Consider the following 24,549-nt stretch of genomic DNA (forward strand, 5'->3'; position numbering starts at 1 on the left):
AAGCATTTTCAATAAGGCAGCTGTTTCAGTACTGTGAATAGACAGATCAGCATCACATTTAAGATCTAATAACCCGCTAAAGAACCTTACTTTTTAGAGCCCACTCCCTCACCCATTTTCACATTTCAGTAATTTCAAAACCAACAATATGTGCTGCCAGAGAGTTATTTAAGGATGTCCCCTAACGTCTTTTAATGAAAACCAGAAAAGTTGTAACTTTTTTCTTAGTTATCAGACTATATTAAAAGCCTTGTTACATGTATTTAACAATTTCTTTTTTTTTTCTTTTCTTAAATAAATAGCAAAGTGTCACCAAAATTAATGGAACGCGAGCACCATCGCATTGATAGAAATTTCCATACCAGGATGAATACACACTCAAATTCAGTAATATTGCATAAAAAGATACTTTGGAGGAAAGGCGGCAATTGCTGGTGCATCTCAGGTGGTGAAAGCATCAACCTGTGAAGGGTCTGTGCAGTGGTATTGTGATATGTTGCCTTTGCAAAACCTCACAGGCCTGACCCAGGTGGCTGCAGAGGTGGCCTCAGTGAGAGGCTGCAAGAGAGCAACTCGCAGGACATCACACGCAGGACATGGACTTACCTACTGCCTGCTACCAGGAGCAGCGCAGCCGATGGCGTGACACAAGGGGCTGTCGCTCTCTAGGCAGGAGAACAATGGCTTGAAACGAGGGAAATTAACAACATTAAAACCAAACAGGCTGACTAACACTCAGCAAGGCAAGGGCTTGGAGAGTTGAAGCTGCCAACTCCTTAATCAGGAGGGAATGATGCAAGGAGTCACTGTTACATTGACAGTTACAGAACCAGGTGTCCTTTTCTGATGGGTTTCCCTGGGCTGAGCTGGTGTTATTGTCACATCTGACCAACAGCTTCTCTTCCAACTGAGACAAAACTTAAAAAAGAGACAATGCTGAAGAAATACCGGCCACATGTGCCACACCAGACAGATCCCTCAACAGCCTCTGCTGCCTTTAACTCACTCCACCATGTGCAGGCAGCACTGCCTACTCGCTGCCTTGCCAGAGTGGCCACCCCTCCACACGGTGGAGTGCAGTGCAGTCCCACCTCTCTGCTTCTGTTGGCTTAAACCAGACCCTTGTTCTTTTAAACAGGAGTTTATTGTATTTAATACATTATAAAATTTGAAAAAATTGTAGGAAAGCAGCAGATTCAAACCAGAGCATCTCTACCAAATATTAATTATTCTGGCCCCCTTTGAAAAACACAAAACAAAAACAACAAAAAAACTAATTCAAAAGAAAAGTTAACCTTTCACATCTGTGAGGGCAGACAAAAAGTGTGCGACTTCTGTACAAACTACATTTAAAATTCAGTTGACAAGCTTTCCAATGCCATGGATGGTCATCTCCTGAACACCTGCCCAACCACTTCTAAAAAAGACAGACATAAACCTCCATATGCAAATAAAGTTGAATCAAGGTGTGTACACATTAAAAAGTGGATGGCTGTTTGGCAATGGAAAATGGGTGAAGAGTAGTCTATGAACCCCCCCATGGCAATGGCTTGTACACCGTTAAGTGGGCCCGGGTGGGGCCTAGGACACTTAATGGCCATCACAGCACCAACCTCATCTACCACTTTTTTTTTCATTGCATTTCCTACCCCTTGACATATACATACATATATATATGTACAGACATACATATACATACATATTTTTTATGTGTGTGTGTTTTCTTTTATATCTTGAGGTTATTATTATCACTACTATTCCAAGTGTTCCCATATGAATTCAGGTGTGGTCTCTATATTCGATATAAATGCGTCTTTTATTTAATTTTAGTTCCAGGACTTGTTTGGAGTCCAAACTGCACATGAAATGTCCCCTTTTGTTTTCCTCTTTGCTTTCTTCTTTTTTTTTTTTTTTTTCTGCATAAAGAAACATGTCCATTTTAGTCCAGAGGCTCTTGCTTTATTCGAATGACAGAGGGTGCACGAGATGTCCTTCTGAGTTCTCGTCTCAGTACGTATTCACTGAATTGGGAAGAGTCCACCCCACCTCCACATGAGCCAACGATCTCAAACCCTCTTTGCTGTAACCTCTCAAGTACCTGCAAAAAAGAGGAAACAAACACTAACATATAAGTAAATAAACAGATTATTTGCTGTCCAATGATAATAACTGGTGTTTTCAAATGGATTCAACTAGGAAACAAAAGTGATTACACAGCCTAATTCTACTGGACTGATTTCTGCCAACTATGGCCACTGAGCAATTAAGAAGAAAAATGAAGGACTGCACAGCCAATGTGAGCAGACATCTCAACTAAATGGTGACAATGTAGATACCATGGTCATAATTTTAAAAAAGTTATCACGATATTTACTGGAGACTTAAAAACCAACTGCAATTCTGAAGGTTTGTGGCTACAGTTACCTATGGTAACCTTTTCACTTTAATCATGGAACTAATGAGTTCTGCTTATTCACTTTCTTTCCTCCTTTTTCACAAAGCCAGAGTGTTGCTTCCAGTGGGAAATACAATGGCAAAAATAAGAAAGAAAAAAAAAGAAAAACAATATCCACAAGTTAAAAAGAAGAGACAGGCAGGGCTCTTGGAGTGCCAAGGGAATGCACCCAACACAGCTCACTCAACAAATGATGGTGCAAAGACCTCAGCTCCCAGCCCTGGCTCCAGCTTTTCAGCTGTAATCCTATATCCAAGGCTGTTCTAAATTTGCATTAATGGCTATGACAAAAACCATTCTGATGTTTCAGTATGACAGTAAAGACCAGTAAGAGACAACTGTCCAAGCATAACATGAGTTATCTAGACCTATCTAGATAGTTTTAGACAGGTCTACCAGACACTTATGTTAAGTGCTAGCACAAGTGCAGTGCCTGGCCAGCCTTCAGTCCATGCCCCAGTGCTCAGCTTGCTTCATCTAGAGAAAAGGAGAATCAGGGGTGACCTTATCACTCTACAACTACCTGAAAGGAGGTTGTAGCCAGGTGAGGGTTGGCCTCTTATCCCAGGCAACTAGTGACAGGACAAGAGGAAAACAGCCTCAAGTTGTGCTGCTGGGGGTTCAGGTTGGACATCAGGAGGAACTTCTTCACTGAAAGGGTGGTTGAGTATTGGAATGGACTGCCCAGGGAAATGGTGGAGTCACCATCCCTGGAAGTGTTCGAGGCATGACTGAACGTGGCACTTAGTGCTGTGGTTTAGTTGACATAGTGATGTTTTGTTCAAAGGTTCAACAAAGGTTGAATTTTGAAGAATTCTAAGGCATTAGCAGGACTTGGTGATCTTGGAGATCTTTTCCAACCTTAATGATTCTATGATTCTCTACCTGGACAGGAGGACCTGGCAGATGAAAAGACACCAAGTTTAGCTCGCAAACTTGTTCTCTATAAGAATTCTCTCATGAGTCTGCAGTGTTTAGGAGTTGTGTCCAAACGTAACAGCATTGATTGTGCTAGTGATGATTCCAGATGTGAAGTGGTCACAATCCAAAGTGTCGGCTATGCAGGATGTCTAACTAGATGCAGGCAGGTGTGTGAGGTTGGTTATTTTTCACCAACAAAGGACAAAACACATGACCCTGTTATAATTATTCCAGAAATTACCTACATTTATCTCCCAGATTTTTTCTTAATCATTTCGTAACAGCTACTGATTTGAGACATTGCTATATTCAATCATAGTTGAAAGGGACCTTTAAAGGTCATCTAGTCCAATCCCTCTGCAATAAGTAGGGATGCCTTCAACTAGATCAGGTTGCTCAGAGCCCTCTCCAGCCTCACGTTGAATGCTTCCAGGGATGGGGCATCCACCACCTCTCAGGGCAACCTGTTCCAGTGTTTCACCACCCTCACTGTAAAAATTTTACTCCTTTTATCTAGTCTATATCTACCCTATTGTAGTTTAAAATCATTACCCCTTGTCCTATCAATCCCAACAGGCCTCTACTATGCCATAAAAAATTAGGAAAAACCAATGGAAGTGAAAGCGAAGGGTCTTTCCTGAGACCACAGAAAATTTTAACACTACTGTAGTTTGCTTGCAAAGAGATTTGGGGAATATATGTAATTAAATCAAGAAAGACGTCCTGACCCACAGAGGCAAATAACTAGCTTAAAGCCTCCAGCTGATTTTGTTCACCAAAACACTCCAGTGACATGGACGAGGATCAGCCCACTGGTACCTGGCCAGCAGCCTCCCTTTCAAAAAATGCATATGTGATTTCCTACCTGAACTGAGTTGAGGTGACAGTATCCGTTCAGTGGAAATCGGATGACGTGCGTTGAGTCGTGATTCCAGCCGGCGTTGACAGAATTACACATCACATCACCGATTTCTGGAAACACTTCTTCTATCAATGACTTATCGCCACTTAGTGTAATCCTCTCTCCGAGATCTGGGGCAACCCGCACCACCAGGCACTCACAAGACTTTGTGAAGCGGCCACTCTCCCGGTCCTGTTTCCACCTTTCCATCTCTCCCAGCATGGGCTGAAGCTGGAAATACTTTGCTTCTTCATATAACAAACTGTAGTCCTGAAAGACACATGCATTACTGTGCACAATTAAGAAAGAGGCATTGCTAATGTGGCACTTAATGTATATGGTTATTCAGGCCAACACCGCTCTAGGTCTGGAACCCTTCAGACATAGCTACTAATTACTGTGTAGGAAGTGTAATAAAATAACAGAACAAGGAAAAAATAACTATTAGCCACTTGAAACGGGCTGAGTATAGCAGCACTTCTGTGGAGAGGGAGAGGCTATGCTTGCTCAACTCCCTTATGCAAAAAAATCCAGGCAAAAAAAAAAAAAATCTCACTTTTCCCCATATTTTATCCCTATAGTGATGTCATAGAATAATGACCTCATTGAACAGATGGAACAGAATTCAATCAGGATTCAGAAAATTCATCACTAGGATCCATCGCGTCTTACAGCAACACTAGCAGGCATTGTAACAGGTATAAGAATGTAAATGAGGGCGCCTGCAATGGTTGTTAGTGTAAAATGATTCTGATATTTGCATAATGTTTGCACATATTACTGCATTTTAAAAATTAAGTATTTTTTAATACCTCCCCATTTTGCCACTAGTATTGTTTACTACATTGTCTCAATGCCAGAGCAGAGAGAATGCATTTCTAGGCATAGCCAGCGCAGAAGTAATTTAGAACTGATGATGTGGAGTCTGCCTACTGCCATTTTTTAAATTTAAAAAACATTTAAAAAAAAAAATCTTGTTTTTCTAGGTTTAAGAGCATAAAACTATTTGGAAAATATTTATACAGAGAAAAGCGATACATAAGAATTAGGGAAAACAGAGAAACAAAGAGAAGACTGCTAACAATCAATATGGTCCTGAATTTGAGCTAGAAACCACATACTTGATGTGAATGGGACACTTAAATCAAGCTTAAAATACCAGTTACGTTTAATACATAACAAAAAACATCACCTACTCTATATATTTCTAAGAAACATGAAGTGCTGTTTATTTTAATCGCTGATTTTTTTGTACGCCTTTGAGCACCACTCCTTTGAACATCATAGTTGGGTGAACTTGCCAGGAGTTGCATTTTTAATTTCGGCACAGCTACAATACATTTATGTGTTTAAAAGGCTCTACACATGTAATTTCTTAATATTGTATGAAAGGTTGCTTTTCCTTTTCCTGTATTTCTGATTACCTCCAGGATAAGTGCCAAGAGCAGCACAAAGATGCCCTAAGACTTCAAAACAGGGAAATGATGCTTATCAGCTGGTTCCAAACTCCCACATTATTCAGGGAGATCTACCCTTGTCACGCATGGGAGCAACAAGGATGTGTCTACAGCAGATGACTCAAAGGTTGCTGAAATACAGCTCTTGAACTCAACCTCACACCTATTATGACCCAAACACCTGAAAAGCTGTCTCAGATACATGGGACAAAAGGCAGCACACCAGGGCGAACAGCTCTAACCCTTCCCCATCACTTCTCCTGTTCAATCCCAATTGCTGTATTTCCCCCAGTGAATTAGGGGCACAGCCAGCTGCACTGATGTGTGTTCATTAAGTAATGATAAAGATCTGTTCTGATTGCAACCACGGTCCCCAGCTCTCTGACACCACATATACACCCACATACCTACTAGCAGATAAACATCACATGCAGTCTGAAGCTCTGCCTCTGCAGACTAATGTCTAACACGGTGAACTACTACAAGTTTGTTATTGAAAAGAAAAAGAAGCAGGATCTTTAATAAAGTTTAAATAATGAACATGGAACTACTCATCCCTGACTTATCTCAAATTCCAAAATTAGACTTGCAGTATGCCTTCAAGAGTCTGAGAGAGAAAATATTCTATGACTTAATGCTCAAATATTACCATGTATGCAGTTTATTTTGTCAATACTGTGATTCCCACATCATTTTCTTAATTTCAGTGTGGGAGTGGAAACTGGAGCTGCTGCAATCAGAGGGAAGCATAAAAACGGATGAGAGGACAAGTAATCAGCCAAGCTCATGAGCAGTCAGTTGCAGATTGTAACATCCTTTCTGTTTCCATCAGTATCCTACAATATTTAATTTCCCAAGGTCAAACCTGGCAAGGTTGCTTCATTACACTAGAGCCAGGAGGGGAAAATTTAATACTGATGCCACTCTAGGAAAGGAAGATACCACTTTAGCAACTCCATGCTTACTTTTGCCACGTACATGAAATCAAACACCATACCCTGCAAGTCCCTCTTCCCTGTCTAGGGCTCTCTTTTGACTACACACCAGATCCTTGCTTTACCAAGGATCATGCAAAACACCCAAGTCCCTTGAAATCTCACCTTGAAATCATCAGGAATGAGGAGTTTCGATGTCCTTAAGAAATTCAAGATATATCTGAACATCTGCCCGTCTCTGTCAATGAAATAATGCTGCTTGAGACTGTCGAGGACAATGGGCTCTGTGCCATCAAAAAGCCGGCCAATTCTGGAGAGGAAACAAGAGAAGAGTAGCAGAGTCAGACCAAACTCAGCTCAAGAGTTGCTCAAATGGCCCAACGCTACAAAACCCTCTCACACATACTTCACCGAAGCAGCTCTGTGGCTCTGCTCCATAAGAAAAGGGCTGTTTTCAAACTATGGTTTAAGCCACATTTTCCAGCATGGCCTCAGGAACTTCCAAGCAGCACAGCAGGGGAAGTGGATGGGAGGCGGAAGAAAAGCAGTCAGGGCAGCAGCCTCTTGGACCCACCTCACTGCCCAAATCTGTGTCTCATGAGATGACACTCCCTCAATTATTTTGGGCACCTCTTCTGATTGCTCCCTTCAGCACACCCCATCCACACTAGATGCTCCAACACCACTGATTGACTCATTCTGCTTTCCAGAGAGGAATGATCTTCATCTGCACAATGAACTTCATCTAGTCTGGAAACTGTACCTGGGAAATAAGTTTGTTTTGGTTGTTTGCTTGGTTTTTGTTTGTTTGTTTTTTACACCCAGATCACCTTTTCGATACCACTACTGCAACCAATGCTAAGGCAGGCACAGCTGAGGGGCAGCACATTATGGGAATATGAAGATGGGGGTACAAAAGAGATAACACTTCAACGTGAGCTAATGATTTAATGTAAAAGTTAACTGGTAGGTATCAGTCAGAACTCTCTACAGCAATCTAGAAAAATGTCACAATTTTTAGAGACCACCTACTGACCACCAGAACCACACAGCTACCCAGAGAGCCTCTGCTTGCCAGCAGGCCTTTGCAGCATCAACTGCTGGGTGCACATACATTTCTGGATGTGGGTCTCTCAAAACAGCTTTACTTAGAGCAAGAGAAAGGGCTGAAAACTCCAAACAAAACCTTCAGAGTAACATGAAATAAATGTTTCAATTCTACACTGGAGCATTTGCAAAACAGTCCTGAGTCACTGGTGGTTTCCCAATGAAATGAGCAGGAGTGACTGGTAGGTCTAATTTTGTGTGCCTGCTCATATGCCTGTACATGCAATGTGGAAGTACTTTTTGAATCTTTCCAACACCAGAACTGTAAACAAATGGTCTCGAAATAGCTCACTTGTGATACGTCAAACAGACACGCCATGTGAAACACTGCCAACAATTTGGGGCACAATTTCAGAGCTTTGTCACAACCTGCTACATTCTGTAATATTCTGCAGATACCACATTTCCAATATCTTAAAGGAAAGTCTTGTTCATATGTAGTTTTCTTTCCCAACAAAACCAATCTGTTTTGGGAATCAGCAAACCACCACAGTTTACTAGAGAGCATACAATAGTATTACCAGACATCAGCAAGGAGGTAGGGGACCAACAGATACTTTTATTTCCTGATCACACTCAGTTTGTGGTACAAGTCTATTTTCTCATGAAAAGGACAGAGCAAGCACAATAAACAGTCATGGCATACTCTTTGTTTCAAAAGAAGTGAATAAACAACCATTCCCCACCCCCAGTCTGAAAAAAAAAAAAGGCACCAGAAACTCAGAGGTTACGAGCCCTCCTGGCTGCATGAAGCATCCCATGCTGAGAGATGCCGCATCCCCTGGCCAGCAGAAGGCAATTTCCAGGAGGGGTTCAAGAGGCAAAAGACAGAAGTGGTTCCCAAAGAGGGGGAGGCAGCAGGGCTTGCAGCAGCATCTCAGGGAACTGCAGAGTCAGGGTTCCAGGTGACTCTGCACAGTGTTGCACCCACAGCCACACACTTTCCCTTTGAAAACGGCACAGACAATCCAAATTGAGTTTGGAGTGATGTCTGTGCCCTGAGCAGGTACATATACAAGTTCTGAACAGAATACAAGTCTCATCTATAGTTTCTCACCGGCTGAGAGGAGACTAGGAAAGAAATAAAACCCCATTAACCTCAGTTGGCCATTTACAATTCTGTAATAAATCCCTGAATCAAATAAAGTCACATGAAATCCATAGCATATAAGGAATGAAATATATTTTGCAGCATGATCAGGAACAAAACACTTCTTTTAAAAGCCATCCCTTAGAACTATTCAAGCCTTCTTCCTCGAAGACTTGTTATTACCTGCCCTGCTGCTCAAAATTTAAGCTGCAAAACCCCATATAATACAGACTCCTGTTGACTAGGTAGATGAACCACATTTTATGTCTAAAATGGAAGTACTCAGCATTTAGAATTAATTTTCCCCTATACTCAAGCAAGTCATCTTGAAATCTATCATGGAATTCACACACAAAACATGTATTTGGCCAAGTCAGTCATTACTGAAATGCATAATTGTAATTGGTTTCTGCAGCATTTTCCTAGTTCTAAATTACTTATATAATTACATATTTTAAACCTCTAGGCTTTTTGTCTCCATTTTATTAATTGTTTAGAGAAGAGCAAGATACTATCAGAGGATGGAGCCTTCTGACAAAACCATAATGCTGAGGAGAGCACACAGCCATTGGGAATGCTACCTGGGACCTCAAAAGCTTTGGGTATGGGCTGGAAGCATTAACTGAAAACACTGCCTTAGTGCTCGGCTGCAGCGACAAAACCCCAGGAATTGCAAAGTCCCAATTCCCTTCTGGCTCCCCTCCCAGGACCACTTTGCAATACACAACTGCACTTTCACATACTAAAACAGCTTTGGAAGGGTAGACCCCCAGCAGAGAGGTTCCTGTAAACAAAATTAAAGCTTTCTTTTCATTTTGAGATGGAAAAACATAGATTCCCACATCCTTCACATGGCCTTCAGGGAAAAAGTTGAGATAATATGGGATCCAAATCTGGTGACATGGTCCTGCTCCTAAGCTGCATTTGCTACACCCATCAGGAGAGGAGACTGGGCTATGCCAGGATCCAGGGAACAACCAGCATTCTTGGGTTCCTAGAGGCAGTGGCAAGCTCCCTCCCATGCCTCAGTTGGCACCTCTTTTATATGACACAATCTGAGTAACCATCCTCCCTGTAGCTCTGCTGATACTCCTGCTTGGTCTAACACTGCAATTATAAATGCTTAAGAGACACCAGTTCGCTGGCACAAGAAAGGACTGGTATATCATTCTTATTTTAATTATTTTAATTTCACTTCCCAAGAAAACCTGAAAGATGTTTTTCCCCATCTCCTTCTTGACAATGTTGGCTGATGATTGACAAAGACACCTTTTTTTTTGAATGACAAATACATAACAGTTAAATGGATTTTTGAAACAGGAAAATGCTCTGAAGGAGGCTTGCAAAATAAGCTGATAATTATATGCAGAATTAGCCAAATATCAAGGGTAAAGGATAAGAAACTGTAGTCCATTTACACGAAAACGTGCTTCTGAAATATTTAATTAAAACTAACAGGCTGAAATTTTCTATGTATCAGGAAAATTAATGTCCCATGGGTTGAAAGTGCGACCTCCAATGGGTAATAATTAATGTCTGTGGCTTTAAGTATCATATTCCACTGCCAGAAAAGGGTTGAAAATATAACCAGTGGAAAATCCTGCTTCCATCGAGAATTTGGTTTTACTTTAAGACACAAACCTGTGTCAAGCCTGGTATGTGGCCAAGCCACAAGCCTGAGTTTAGTGAAGAAAAAACAACAGGGCATGTAAAAGATCATTGTTTTAATTCCATAAAATACTACAGAGATGGATCTTTCTTCCCACACACCAGCACTCCCATAACAGCATTTCTAGACCAAGAAGCTAGCACGGGAAGATGACATTGCTTACAGGATTTCTCAAATTCTTCAGAATCAAGTCCTGCTTCTCAAGTATAAAAATATACTCAGTCTGCAGCAAAACTGTATACACAGTGTGTTTATAACTTTGCTCTCTCAGTGTATAAATATTTATATATATTATTATATACATAAAGGGAAAAGACTTCACTTTAGTATATTATGCCTCAGCTGAGAATGTGGGAAGGCAGCAACAATTAGGAACAAGATGGTCAATATGAAGTAAACAAGACAACTATGGCAAAACTCAGTGCCAAGAAAAATGACACAGTTCTGCAGTCTGTTTTAACGGCTTCACTGGACAAAGCTAAAATTCTTCCCTTTTGCAATCAAAGGAATAAGCATGCAGAATATTACATCACTTGCAAAGTAAGGCAGAAATAAACCTCTTTTTTCTCTGAGAAAATAAACGTTTCTTACAATTGAATATATTCAGTATATTATTTCTCATTTTAACTTCTTTATCAGAGAACACTATGAACTCAAAACTAACTGAAAATCTTTTGCAATAAACTACTTTCAACAGTTCCTTAGCTGTTAGATTTCCCTGCCCCCCATGTCTTTCACAGAACAACAAAAAGGGATCAAAACTGGTGCTAAGTCCTTTTATTAACCCATTGGAGGGAACCGTGCAGTAGGAGGAGCATCCGCAGTGCCCTGGCACCTGCAATTCCATGCTAATGGCAAGGCAAGTAACTGCCTCAGACTTCACCGGGGTTGGATATTCAGCAGCAGGCAAAGAGCAAAATATGCATGAAAACAGATCTCTCTCCCCCCAGTAATGAATCACATGGCAAAGAACAGGTATTTTATTTGAAATCTTACTCACTTGTTGGAGCCACTGTGACAAAGTGATTAGGAGTTTGGCCCTTAAAAGTTAAGTGCAAGTTTTATTATAACATCATTATATTTACATGGCTAATGGGAATGCTTATTTAACACTCTGGGGTGCATGGAGAGTGAGCTGAAACAGGTTTTTACATTTTTTTTTCTCTGCAACTTTTTAGTCCAAGTTGTCTTTATTAATCTCTTTTCATTTTCTTTTACTGAGAGCTCAACGGCAATTTGCATAAGAGCCCATTATAAATTAGATCTGTTTAATGGTATGCTCATCTCATGGCTATTTAATTTTACTTCCTCATATGTCTAAATCATACAATTTTGCACTGTCCCCTAGAAGCCAGTACAGTTGAAGAGGGATCCATGCCAGGGAGACATGCTATCCTACCCAAGCAGAGAATGATGAGGTTTCTGTTCTTTTTTTCAGAGGACCACTTTGACAGTATCAACCTGCTCTTCTTTTTTGAATACCTCACATCATTTGGATCCACAGAGACCGAATACATAGCAACCTTTATAACTCTGCACAACAAAAGTTGGCTCATAAACATAACAGAATACATTCGCAATTTTCAGGAACATATATTATGAAAACCGCATTTTAACCAAATACCCTGTTGTAATCTTTTGCTCTCAGTGCTATTATAATTTGTTCTTATCTCTTCCTTCTTACATTTAATTTAAGGTTTCATGTCCATGAGTCTCAGGAATTCCTTGGCACAGACAGTTCCTACATTATGAGAAGAGGCATGAATACAATTATTATAAAGCACAGGTAACAGGGGAAAAATGTACTAAAACCTAAAGTCTCATTAAACCTTCTATAGAAAAAGTATTTATATAGGAGCCAAAATGACAGAGAAAGAAGAATGTACTGGTGGAGGTATTAAAATACCAGTTCTTAAGAGATTTAAAAAAAGAAGTTATATGGCATTTTAAAGAACAGATAAATGCCCAATACTGAGTCAAACAGATGTCAAACCTTTGTAGAAATATTTGCTAAAGATTAAGGAACTGAATAATTTACATGGAGAAAATTTCAAACATCTTAAGATTGTTATTTCAGCATGAAAGTAAAAGAAAAGGTAGGGGCAAGGCTCAGAGCGTTAATAAAACATTTAGAAGAAATCGAGATAGACTAAAATTGGTGAATAATCTTAAAGACAGAGCAAAGCATGTGAGAAGCAGATGGGAAGGATCTGAAATGATGAGTGACGTGGTATCATCAGGGAATGCATCAGAGACAAAAAAAAAGAAAAAACAGAGAAACATGGGATTTGCTATAACCTGCCTGATCAGAGGCAGCATCAGGAGTAGAGATGAAAGGAAATCAGACATATTACAAAATGAACTAATAGTCACTGGATGTAATCCACACGGACAAACTGACACATTAACTGGAAAAGGATAAATTGCACAACATCATTAGTCATGTTGCAGGAATGCTACTTACATGAGAGCAAACTACATCTTTCTACGCCATAGATGATCATGGAGCATGCAAGACATTTAACTTAAGGACAGCTGACCAAAAGTGGATACATGGGTCACAGGGAACACTGGGGTGCATTGAAAAACTGATGGCCGAAGCTCCAGAAGTCAGCAGAAGCACCCTAATCTCTGTTTTTACTGAAAAGGAAGTTTTTCCAAGAAAAATTAAAACCTGTATTTTTCCCACTAAACAGCTGACCCATCTACCTAGGAGATTCACAGCAGAACTAATAATTACACTATGACAGAGAGCTGATACAGTAACTTCCCTGATGTACATAACATACTGATTGATGTCCAGTCAATTTGGTGGGTGCAGGGTGCCTGAATGTTCAACAGAAGTCAAAAAACACAGGCTCTGTCACAGCCTTCTCCTGAGATGATCAACCCCCCATTCCCAAACTTAGGACCATCATCCACCCAGACCCAAATGGCATTTGTAGAAATGCTGACATTTGAGAAAAGAGAGGAATAAATAGTTGGGATTGGATGTCAAGAGCTAGTGACTCACGACCAGAAAACGATATCTGTGGGCAGATGGAAACCATCTCCCACATTGTACGATGGCAACAAGGGTGAGGCCAGGAGAGCACTACTCCCAGACTGCGGATGGGCCAGGGAGTTTCTGTTTACCATATTCCTTCTCTCTCTGCTCTGGTATACTAGGGAGATGCAGACTGATAAGAGGAACAGGCTAAAACCCTAATCTGCATTTTTTCACACAAGGTGGGAAGGTAAGTGCTTCAAAAGCAATTTCAATACTGTTGGCCAAACCTCCCAAACCTCTAGACTGCATTACAGGCTTCAGATGTGGCTGAGAGGGGTCTATCCTCTGCTCACCAGGTGTTCCCCCACCCCAAACCAGGATCTTCATCCCCACAATCCTCATCACTTTTCAGAAAGTAAGGTTCCTCCATCTGACAGACACTGAAGTTGCTGACACTCCTGAAGACGTGTATGGGCCATTTGCTTAAGAGCTGGACTTGATGATCCTTGTGAGTCTCTTCCAACTCAGAACATTCTGTGATTCAGTGACTGAACAAATCCCTGACCCTCACAGTTTTGCTTGTCTCCAGATACCAAGCGCTCCCTCAACCTATTTGCTATCATACAGATCTGTCTCCAGAAAACTGAAGTCTTGCAATCCCAAAATAGATTGCTCCTTCAGCCAAACCACTATCTGTAGAGAAGCAAGATTCAGGATGGGAACAGTTCCAGGCATGGAGAAAAGTATACAGCAATTGGCAGGACTTTCATATGGACTTTACTGTTATTATGTGGTTTCACTGTATCCATGCTACGCAGTGCACAACTGCACATGCCCAGGCTTCCTCCTCCCCCTTTTGCCTGTGCCCTGTTCTGATTTGCTCCCCCATTTGTCTGTCTGATAGCCCACCCTATGTTCTGCCCCTTTTTCCCTGGCGGGACGCTTAAAAATCAGGGACACACCTGAATAAAGAAGTCTGCTTGCACCCTTCCTCGTGTCCTGTCCCCCTTTCGGACCGCGACAACTATCTACAGATCAGTACCTTAGCCCCTCTCTTCCTCTAGGACTTTGAGACACCTCTAGGACAGGCCAGCTCTCTGACTGACCCACCCCACATGACCAATTACAGAGACTCAGAACCAGGGAGGAGGCTGCAGATACCTGCCATCATCCCTCTCATCACAAGGGGAAATTTGCTCCAGGTATTTGTGAGGACATCAGGCAATAAAGCAGTCACACACATGGGCTCCCCTGCATACCTGCTGGTTCATAGCCACAGCTTGACCACCTGCATTTTACTCTTTACAATGCCATCTTTCCTTGCTCTTTTTTTTTTTTTTTTTTCAGGCTTGCTCAAGCACTGGATATACTGAAGAACAGACTACAAGCGTTTAAGCCCCACATCTCCTACAGTGTTTGGTATCTTGCAAATAAGTCCTTAAAAACTTTTTAGTTTTCCAGAGCATATCAAAACCACTTTTCCTAAAATCACTTAAACCAATGAAATGTTAAATCAATTATTCATGCAAATACTTTTGCCATCTCTGTTTTTTGTAACCAAGTTTTCTTGGCAATGATAACATTTCACAGAAAAATTAACAAATACTCTCTTTGCTTGCCAAGATAATTTTACTAAGCTTGAATCCGATTTCATTGAGGTATGTTATTTGTTTTATCTTGAGGGAAGCTGCCTATTAAGTTAGTAGCAACCGTGTCCTTTTGCTTGTGATACGGTTATTACCAAGTTATCAGGAGTACCTTTAAGTTATTAGGGTGCAATGGCAAATTAAGTACTTTGCGTCATAATTAGCTAATAACTTTTGAATTAAATTTTAATCATGTTTAAGATGGTCAGGTTTGCTGTGAGTACAGATAATGGAGGATAGGAGCAGAACAGGAGTGTTTATCTTTCAATACCAAAAGCCAGAAAGTAGGTAAACCAGTGGCTGCACAACATCCCAAAGGCCATGATAATCTATATATTCAGAACACTGAACTCCTTCACAGGCAGCAATGTAAAAAAGTGGAACTTGTGTCATAGGATCACATTCAAGCAAAATGCAAAAACATATTAGTTTCAACTCAGGCTCCTTTGAGCCTGCCAACTTTTCTTAAAACAAAACAAAAAAAAGGCTTGTTAACAATACCCATCTTCAAATCCCTATAGATAAACCTGTAAATGCAGATTCCACAAAGCAAAGACACTGTTAAAGCATCTCAGAAAAAGCTACCAGAGCCATTTCTCGTCCTACTCATGATATTAAAAAAAACCCCAAACAAACCAACAAAAAACCTTCTCAGAATGGAGGAAATCCTTTGATGTATTCATTCGTACATAAAGTTTGCCCCTCAGCTTTCATGAATTTCGTTCAAACCACTATTAGCTCTCAAGATTTCCTCAGTACCCTTGAGAAGACTCAGCATCAAAATTCCAAACACAAATCACAAGGCAAATAGGAAACACTCTGAGATTCTCCCTGAAATGCCTTGGAAAAACAGCAGCAAAATGAGTTCTGGATCCAATATCAGCAGAGACCCCACTTTAGCACGTATATGCTATCTAAGAAGCTCTACGGTATCCCTAACACTGTCCCTCTCCAGGATGTTACTTTGGGAACAAGGCATCACACTTCATATGCGTGGAACCTGTTTCCCTATAAATGACAAACCTTGCAATGAAACCATAATGAACGGAGCTTTCCAAGATCTTCGCAACTCTGACTACGTAGCCAGAAATCACATCTATGTTGTTTTGCTAACTGCTGCCTTCTCTAAGAGAAAGGACAACACGTTTTCATAGACAGGACAAGAACACACTTGCCTTTCCCTTTGCAAGAGTTGCACAAGCTCCTCCTGCACTGCAGCCCATGAAGGCAGGAGACTGTACAACTAACTACTGCGTGCTGCATGGTAGAACCTCTGGGGACTGCTTCCCAAGAGAGAGAAAGAAGTCATGTTGAAGCTTAAGTAAAACTTCTCATTAATGAATAAAATTCAGAGAGAAAAAATGCTTCTAAAACTCCTACATCTGTGCCTGTGTCCCCAGAAAACACCATCCTCCAGAGCCCAGAATGCAGTTTTCCCAAACATCCTTGCTCTTCTGCTTTCAATAAATACCAATGAAAGTCACATACAAATTCTGTAACATCCTTCTCAAGTGCAGTTCATGCAGAGGACAACAATTTGCCGCTGCTAGCTTGTGCAGCAGAAGCCTGTAAAACATATTAGTGAGTCTTAACCCTGCTGTTGAACTTGGGCTTGGACTGACCAAAGAAAAATTTGCCAACTGACCAAAGAAAAAGGGAAGGTAGAAAGGCTGTTCAGCCTGTTTTTTTAAAGCCGTATAGGAATAGACAAAGGAAACAAAAAAATACACATGTAAAGAACATTATTAAGGCAGTCAAAACCAACTCCACAAGTTAAGATATGTCAGATATTAGAGATGTTCCTGCAACTTGCATTTGCAAACCTCCCTCTGTATGAAAGAGTTTAGACTATGTCTTTAATGACCTACTGCTTTCTCACAGTACTCTCCACTTGGCACAGAAGCCGGGGACAAGCCAGGGTTGTACACCTAGCAGACTGTTGCCCACAGGACCCCTGCTTCATCTGAGGGAGTAGAAGGTCTAATGGATGAGGAAGGCGCTGCAGCAAGGGAACACAGGTAAGGCAGATGAGGGCTGACCAGGAGAAATTAACTCTGTCCAAGCATGTGCCAGATTTCTAGTGTGATGCTACCACTAAGCACACCTGCCTTACTTTTTTTTCCTCCTTTGAGTGAAGCAAGAAGGTACCAGACTAAGGAACATTGTAAAGAAAGCATGCAAGAATGGCTCTTGAGAACAGGACTCAAATAACATGCAGAAAATACAGCCCAAGGATACACGCTGAACTGAAGAGGAACAGGAGATGCTGATGACATGTTTAGTAAATAAGCAACACATTTCTTTGCACAGTGGCAGGCAAATGTATTAGAGATGGTATTATTACACATACACCATGAAAACTACAAACAAAGGTCAGCCTGGCTGCCCAAATAATGTTCTTTTCCTATAAAACTGACTTTATTTGCAACTAGAGAAGCTGCAAGGCCAGCTACAAAATCGCACATTTATTACGATTCTCTCAAATATTTGTGTTTTCCTTTACTACTTAGCCCACCTGCTCAGAGATTCCTCTACCTAGAATGAAAATGGTACTTTCAGGCTAATATCCTAGATTACAAAGTCTTTGAGAAAGGCAATCCAGATAGCACCAGAGCATACACGGTAGAAGCAAGGAACCAACAGGTGTGATGAGCACAGAATTTAGTATGAGAAACACAGGACAGTACACTGCTCTTTTGATTAACTCTAACTGTGAGGGTGGTGAGGCACTGGAACAGGTTGCTCAGAAAGGTTGTGGATGCCCCAACCCTGGCAGTGTTCAAGTCCAGGCTGAATAAGGCCTTGAGCAACCTGGTCTAGTGGAAGGTGACCCTGCCCATGGCAGGGGGGTTGGGACAAGATGATATTCCTTTCAACCCTTGACATTCTGTGATTCTATGGCTGAACTTACACACATTACAATTATATTGCTGTGATTCCTAGCGTGGACACACGCATGTGTCTACACAGACAGGTGTGTTTATACCTGTATTGTGGTGTGAATGCAATCAAGTTCTGTTACCCGCATAACTCATTCCCATATATTTACATGTTTAAACGGTTCCATTTCTGTAAGCATTTCAGTAACTAGACAAATCACACCATTAAACAAATCAGCTCATACTGAACCTGTGTGCTAATCAGTTAAGAGGACAGGAAAGTCCACCTAAAACATCCTAGACAGTGGCTCTGAACAATAAATAATGCTTACTGCATAGGTTAGAAATGCCAAAGCCACACCTCAACATTTTGCTGGTGGTGGGGTGATAAAAAAAACACACAGATAACATTATTTCCATTGACAAACTTTACATATACAAAACAGTGGCTTTATTGTTTATTAAATTAGATGCTGTCATGGTGTAATCATCCCTGCAGCCATACCAAACCCAACAGTAGGTCAGATGCAATTCTGTGGAGGAGGTAGAGAGAGGAGAAAGGAAGAGAACTGACATACAGCACAGAAGCAATATAGCCCCATGAACTAATGACACAAGGAATAATTAATCCACATATGTGAAAACAGTGAAATCCTCAAAAATACCACATGACAAAAGTAAATGTTATATCATGGTGCCTTTAATACACAACATCCAGGATGTGATTCAGCTGCCTGTTGCCACTTGAGATACTCCAGGGCATCCCAAAGGGCTGTGGGGATGGCACAGGGACACTACTGCAGGCTTGTGCTCTGTTGGAGCAGCCACAGGAATCCAGTCAGGAACTGTGCACAGGCAGTAGCTGCCCATGTCAAGGTAAGCATATCTCACTCACAAGGTGACCAGAAACTAACTGTCCCAAAATTCATATATTAAACAAAATCTAACACTATTCTTCCTAGATACTAATTTCAATTAAAAAAAAAAATCAGGCTCTGTTGAATAAAAAATCACAAATTTATATGATATTAAGTTCAGAGCAATAGTTTGTAGTGCTCCTAAATTGTGTAGGAACTTGTAACATTTTTAATTTAAGCACTAATTTACTCTGCAACTCAGGTTACCCTCACATAGAGGAGCTGACTGCTCTTAGCTTCTTCCTGAGCTGCAGCTTCACTACAGGAGAGCATCGTCCAAAGTCATACCGCAAGTGTGTTAGGATCCCCATTTCCTAAATGCAGGCAGTCAGCCTCGAGTATTTTAGCAGGGTGTTGACGTGAGCTGACTCTAGGACCGAGCTACAGCCTATGGACAGACACAGACTCCCACGGAGGGTAGCCCACCCACACAGGACTGGATCTCATTCCTCGTACACCTTGTACGCCACTGATCACATGGCTGAAAGATTACAACAGCTCTGTCACATAGCAACTAATAAATTCTGAGAACAGGCAAACAAGCGGGAAATGATCTGTGGAGAAACAGTCAAATAAGCGTAACTCCATCAGTCTGGAGGATTTACAATACTTAGGATATATATATATTTTACATCTGCTGTGATCTTTCTGGTAGAAACCAGCACAACCCAACAGTCAGAATTTCCCTGTGGCAATTCCAGGCTGCTAATAAACAACAAGATGCCTACCAAGCTGAGTACTGCTTTTAAACTAGCAGAAAGATGCTGATGATGAAGTAGCCTACTACTGCTTGAGTTTGTAGGTTTTCATTATTTAATTCACTTAATTGTGAAGCTTTTCTCTAAAAAGTGCAAAATTTAACTACCCCTGGATTAAAAGAAGAGGAAAAAAGGAGTTTTTTCAACTGCATCTGCCCTTTTCCACAGACACTGGTAACACTGCACAATTTTCATATCAATAGATTAAGTTGCAGCTTGCGTTAATACTGAAAAAACCCCTGATCAACCACCCAAGTGGGTATGAATGCCAAAAGGCTAAGACTCCCTTAACAACAAGAAGAAAAAAGAGCTAACAACATTGAATTTCAAACCTATATCTTTTCAGAACAATACAAGTTCCAATACAGGCATTTTCAGGGACAGAAAACTGTTTCAAGAAGTCCTCCTCCTCTCTGTGTTTGCTGAAAATAAAACACCTTACAACCACCTTGCACTATCCCCTCCACTTGTGTAGCTACTTAATACTAATGCTTTTTGCTCTATACATGAACATAATAAAATTTTAATTTAGCAGAAATCCAGGTGTCTTGGTAGATTTCTGGGTTGGGGTTTTTTTTTCCTTTCATCACCCCAAGGCATAGATATAAATTGTTTTCCACTATCTTCGCAGGAGATCTACGGAACCACGTTATCAAAAGGTGCAGAAGACTGAAAATAGTTTAGGGTAATCAAGAGCTGCACTGTTTCATCAAAGCCCCATCTCCCCAGAAGCTACTGGTGTTACAACAAACAGTTTGGGGCTATAGTATGATTTTGATTATTTTCCACTACCTTCCTAAAAACCTACTTTTTTAGAGGCAGGCAGAAGCCAACTAGCACAATGAAGGGAAGAAGTTTGGAGAAAGACAATGTCTTAAAACAACCAACTCTGACTAGGAAGTCAGACCACCAAATCATATATTGCTAACCACCTCATGCACAAAAGTCTACATTTATTTGAATTAAGCTTGCAGTCCTGTGATGGAAACCTATGGTGCAGTCCTCGGCCACTCACTTTTGCACAGTTTTTTTTCCTTGAGTGAAACCACAAGATGACTACCAAAAAAATAATCACAGGAGACAAAATGGACCTGGGTTGCTCGGCTGTGGAGCAGAAGGCACCTGCTTCATGACGGGTTTTATCAGGAGGGAGAAGGCACCTGAGGTCAGACTGGGCTCTGTGGTATTACCACCAATACTGTAGCAGTGCAGTCAACGAAAGCAGAAAGACAACAGGTATTTGCTTGCAGCTGCCCCTGAGATCAGATGCTTGCCCCAATGCCCTACTGCTCATCAGCTGCACCCATAAGCCCCACTCCATCCTTGCATCCTGCAACCCACCCAGAGCTCCAGCTGCAGTGGACAGCCATCTCTGCTGCCTTTAATTGACACCAGCCACTATCTACATTGCTTTGATGTTAAAAGACCTCTGGTAGAGATACACCCTGGGGATTTACACTGCTGTAAAGAATGAGCCTGCCATATTCACACTGGTAACACAAAGGCAGTCAGAGACAGTTTTGCAGGGATTGGTGAGAAGCATTTACCAGGACTTGAGCCTCACAACAGATGACAAAAGGAAGGGGTATTTCTCCACTGTGTTTCAAGGGTTGGTTGATCTTCAAGGCAAGTCCTCTGCTAAACAATACTGAGGAGCACAGAAACAGCCAGCACATGACTGTGGACAACAGCTCAGGCTACTTTGCAGGATCAAAGTCAGACGAGGCTTTTTTGCTACTCAGTTTGTAAACACTGGCAAAATTAAATTCCACATCTAATTTTAGGAGTACATCACTGGTTTATTATTTACTATAACTAGGTACTCAGGCAAGACAAAGAAGGAGTTTCACCTCAACTCTGAAGCAGGGAAAGTTGACAGGAACACATTCCTGCTGCCTGAACCATGTGGAGTCACTTCTGATCAGGGGCATTGGCTCCCCCCACATTACCCGCCCTACCACACCCATGTGTTCTGTTACTTCGGTAGAATAATATCAGGACAGCAATGAGGAAAATAAAGTCTCTGTTATGATGGATGTGCCTTCTTTTCAGATGTACATTTAGTCAGAATGTGCTACAACAAACCTGACCTTTATCAGAACTAGATTTCACTGGGTTTTTTGGGACTTCACCCCATTTATTTTGTTCTGCTTCTGCAATTTCCAGCTGATAAAGCTTTCATCACCGCTCACCTTTCCCAGTTGAAGCACACTGCAAAGAAAAATATTCTGGCATGCAAGGTCAAGAGACAGAGCTCTTTCTGTGGTCCTTCATAGCAACAGAAAGGGCTCGTGGAAGAAATACTCCCAGAGGAGCCACAGATGAGCTACCCCAGGTGAATCAGCCTGGCACAGCCCAGCAGAGTTTCTGCAGGATCAGGGTCAGGTCTGCAGAACAACATGACTAATTCTTCTTCTTTGAATAGGAACTGCACTACCAGCTGTACAGTTTTTACATGGTACCAAACCTGTTTTATGTTGTTCTTCACTCCCAGGGCCCTTCATGTTTATCATATTTCCAGGATTTCATTAATAAAGAGAAGGAAGAAGGGCTTACACCTCTGATTTAACTACTTCACATTTTAATAGGAAATAATAAACTGACCCACATGGAAGCTAAGCACAATTGAAAGTCACACCCATATCAGCTGTTTCTATTTTCAAACCAGTGCTTTATGCCTTGTAATGATACCAGACAGCAGCGACTTTCAATAGCATCTTTTTCATCCTTTCTTTTGTTGAGCCTACCCAGAGAGATGCGTGAAACATTCCTGATTAGGGCTTTTATTTCTACTTCCCAAGAGGGGAATTAAACGCTCACCTGCAACTAGACCTCTGTGGTCTAGAGAGCAGCATCCATTCAGTTTCAGAGAGCTACACCATTAATCCAAAGTAAAAGCAAGAAAGTGCAATTGTAGCTCTGCTGATGAGTTTATCAGGGTTAGCTACTAAGCAAGAGAAGGCCGGCATGAGAGGCATGGCCCAAGGCCCAGCTTTATGAGACAGCAATATTAGAAACTGGGAAAATGAGAATGCCTGATGAAAAGTGGAGCCTCCAACTGTGCATTAGCTACAGAAAAGCAGCACTTTTTATCCTTTCCCTTTCCCATAAGGTCTTCCAAGGGGGAAATAAAAAAAGCGGGAAGGTATCCTTCCTGCCACCGTTTCATCAACTTAGATCTTCCTAGATTAACATTTGCCATGACTTCCCTGCTCGTGCATCTCCTTCGCACCACAAAGTTGGATACTGTCACAGAGCTTTTCTCTGTGGCAGCATGATGCAGCCAGTGTGACTCCCTACAGTGTAACTGCAGTGGAGCTGGAAGCTGGTGTAAGCAGAGGTATGGCACACCACTTCTGTCAGGTTTTGAAAGGCCAGGGGGGAAGATCAACATTCAGAGGAGCTTATTCACAGGAGAAGCTAGTAAAGTAAAATTAAATCTTAATACTCTGCAAAGGATAAGGACATTGTTTTTGAGGACATTAGCAAGACATGAGAAAAGCATATCTAAAAGTCAGTGACTGGCATATCAGGAGCCAATCATGATGGGCAGTAAAATATTCAGAAAAAATATAAGATGAACATAAATACAGTCTACATGTTTGAAAAGTACACGTGATCGATGTCTGCTTTTCATATGCTAGATGACAACTTCAGTCCTATGCAGCTGTAGCCACAGCACTTGGGAAAAAAGCAAACCATCTCATTGTTTCAAACAGAACATGAACAGTTTCATGTGACAAGCTCCAAGTAGATAAAAAAGAAATTCTTAAAACTCCCACAGTAAACTAGAATTTCATAGCAAAAGTGAATAAACAATAGCTTTTGAGGCTGGAGAAATTACCATCGAGGTGTTATCTAATCTCTCCCCAGAAGTCAAGAATTATGACTAAACCCTTCCAACATAGATATAGCCTGAAATTCTATGTCAGAAGTATGTCCAATTGCATTTGGCAATCCTTAGCCAAGAGAGAGGCTGACTATAATTGGATGAATATTTGAAGTGCTTCATTATTCATGTAGGAAGGCTAGTTAAAAAGTGTTTTGTAGTCCCAAGACACTGGAGGGTGTGTGTTATTGGGTAATAACCAATTAGGAATGTTGACAGCACTGTGCCTTTAGGATCACTCTGGCCAACAAAGCACCTAGGTGTATGTTGTTGTGCAAAGGCTCACACCCACTGCCTACTGCTCAGTTTATTTAAGCAAGGCTTTCACCAAAGGAAATGGAGGACACCCCAAAGGATGTGTGTTTGACAGCTCAGTTACATTCAGAAATACTACTTCTTCATTGTTCCCTTTCTCTTCCAAAAATGCATTTTTTTCAATAGCCCTTCTGAATTACTGATGGTACTAGTTAATGAAAACAAATCCAACTACTTCTGTTTTACTGCCTATCATCTACATGGAGCAACATCCTTACTATTTTCAGTATGGAAACACCAACAGCAAAAGATCAGCTCCTAACTCCATAATCTGGTAGAACACTCCACTGTGCCATTAAATAAATACTGCAAACTCAGAACAAGAGAAATCAATTATTTTTCTTTCATGCTAGTCTAAGAAAAACATATGAATCATTAGTACAGGCATACAAAAGATTTAAAAAGCATTTAAAACCTAATAATTCTGACACTTGCTCACATGAACTAGAAATTCAACACCAATTCAGCTCATGATAGAGCAGTTCAACCCTTTCACTACCTCCCACAACAAGGGTAGAGTGTATTGATGGTACAAACACCGATATTTATTTCCTCCTTTATTTTCTTTACCATTGTAATGAAAAGAGAAAATCTGCAAATTTGTATTCTGATTGGAAGCAA

The 24,549-nt window shown here is 41.0% G+C and overlaps 1 protein-coding gene across 6 annotated transcripts in view; it reads right to left on the reverse strand.

Moving 5' to 3' along the window:
* Window positions 1-1,128: 1,128 nt before the first annotated feature.
* Window positions 1,129-24,549, reverse strand: part of KCTD1 (potassium channel tetramerization domain containing 1) — a 101,730-nt gene continuing 78,309 nt past the window's right edge. For all 6 annotated transcript variants that reach the window (XM_027638864.1, XM_027638862.1, XM_027638863.1 and 3 more), the window contains 3 exons: window positions 6,835-6,979; window positions 4,242-4,547; window positions 1,129-2,098 (listed from right to left, as the gene is read on the reverse strand). In XM_027638864.1, the coding sequence (XP_027494665.1) occupies window positions 1,940-2,098; window positions 4,242-4,547; window positions 6,835-6,979 (610 nt within the window). In that variant the 3' untranslated portion in view covers window positions 1,129-1,939. The remainder of the gene's footprint in view (window positions 2,099-4,241; window positions 4,548-6,834; window positions 6,980-24,549) is intronic.

Source organism: Corapipo altera, unplaced genomic scaffold (genome assembly GCF_003945725.1).
Source record: "Corapipo altera isolate COAL_440 unplaced genomic scaffold, ASM394572v1 49, whole genome shotgun sequence".
NCBI lineage: Eukaryota > Metazoa > Chordata > Aves > Passeriformes > Pipridae > Corapipo > Corapipo altera.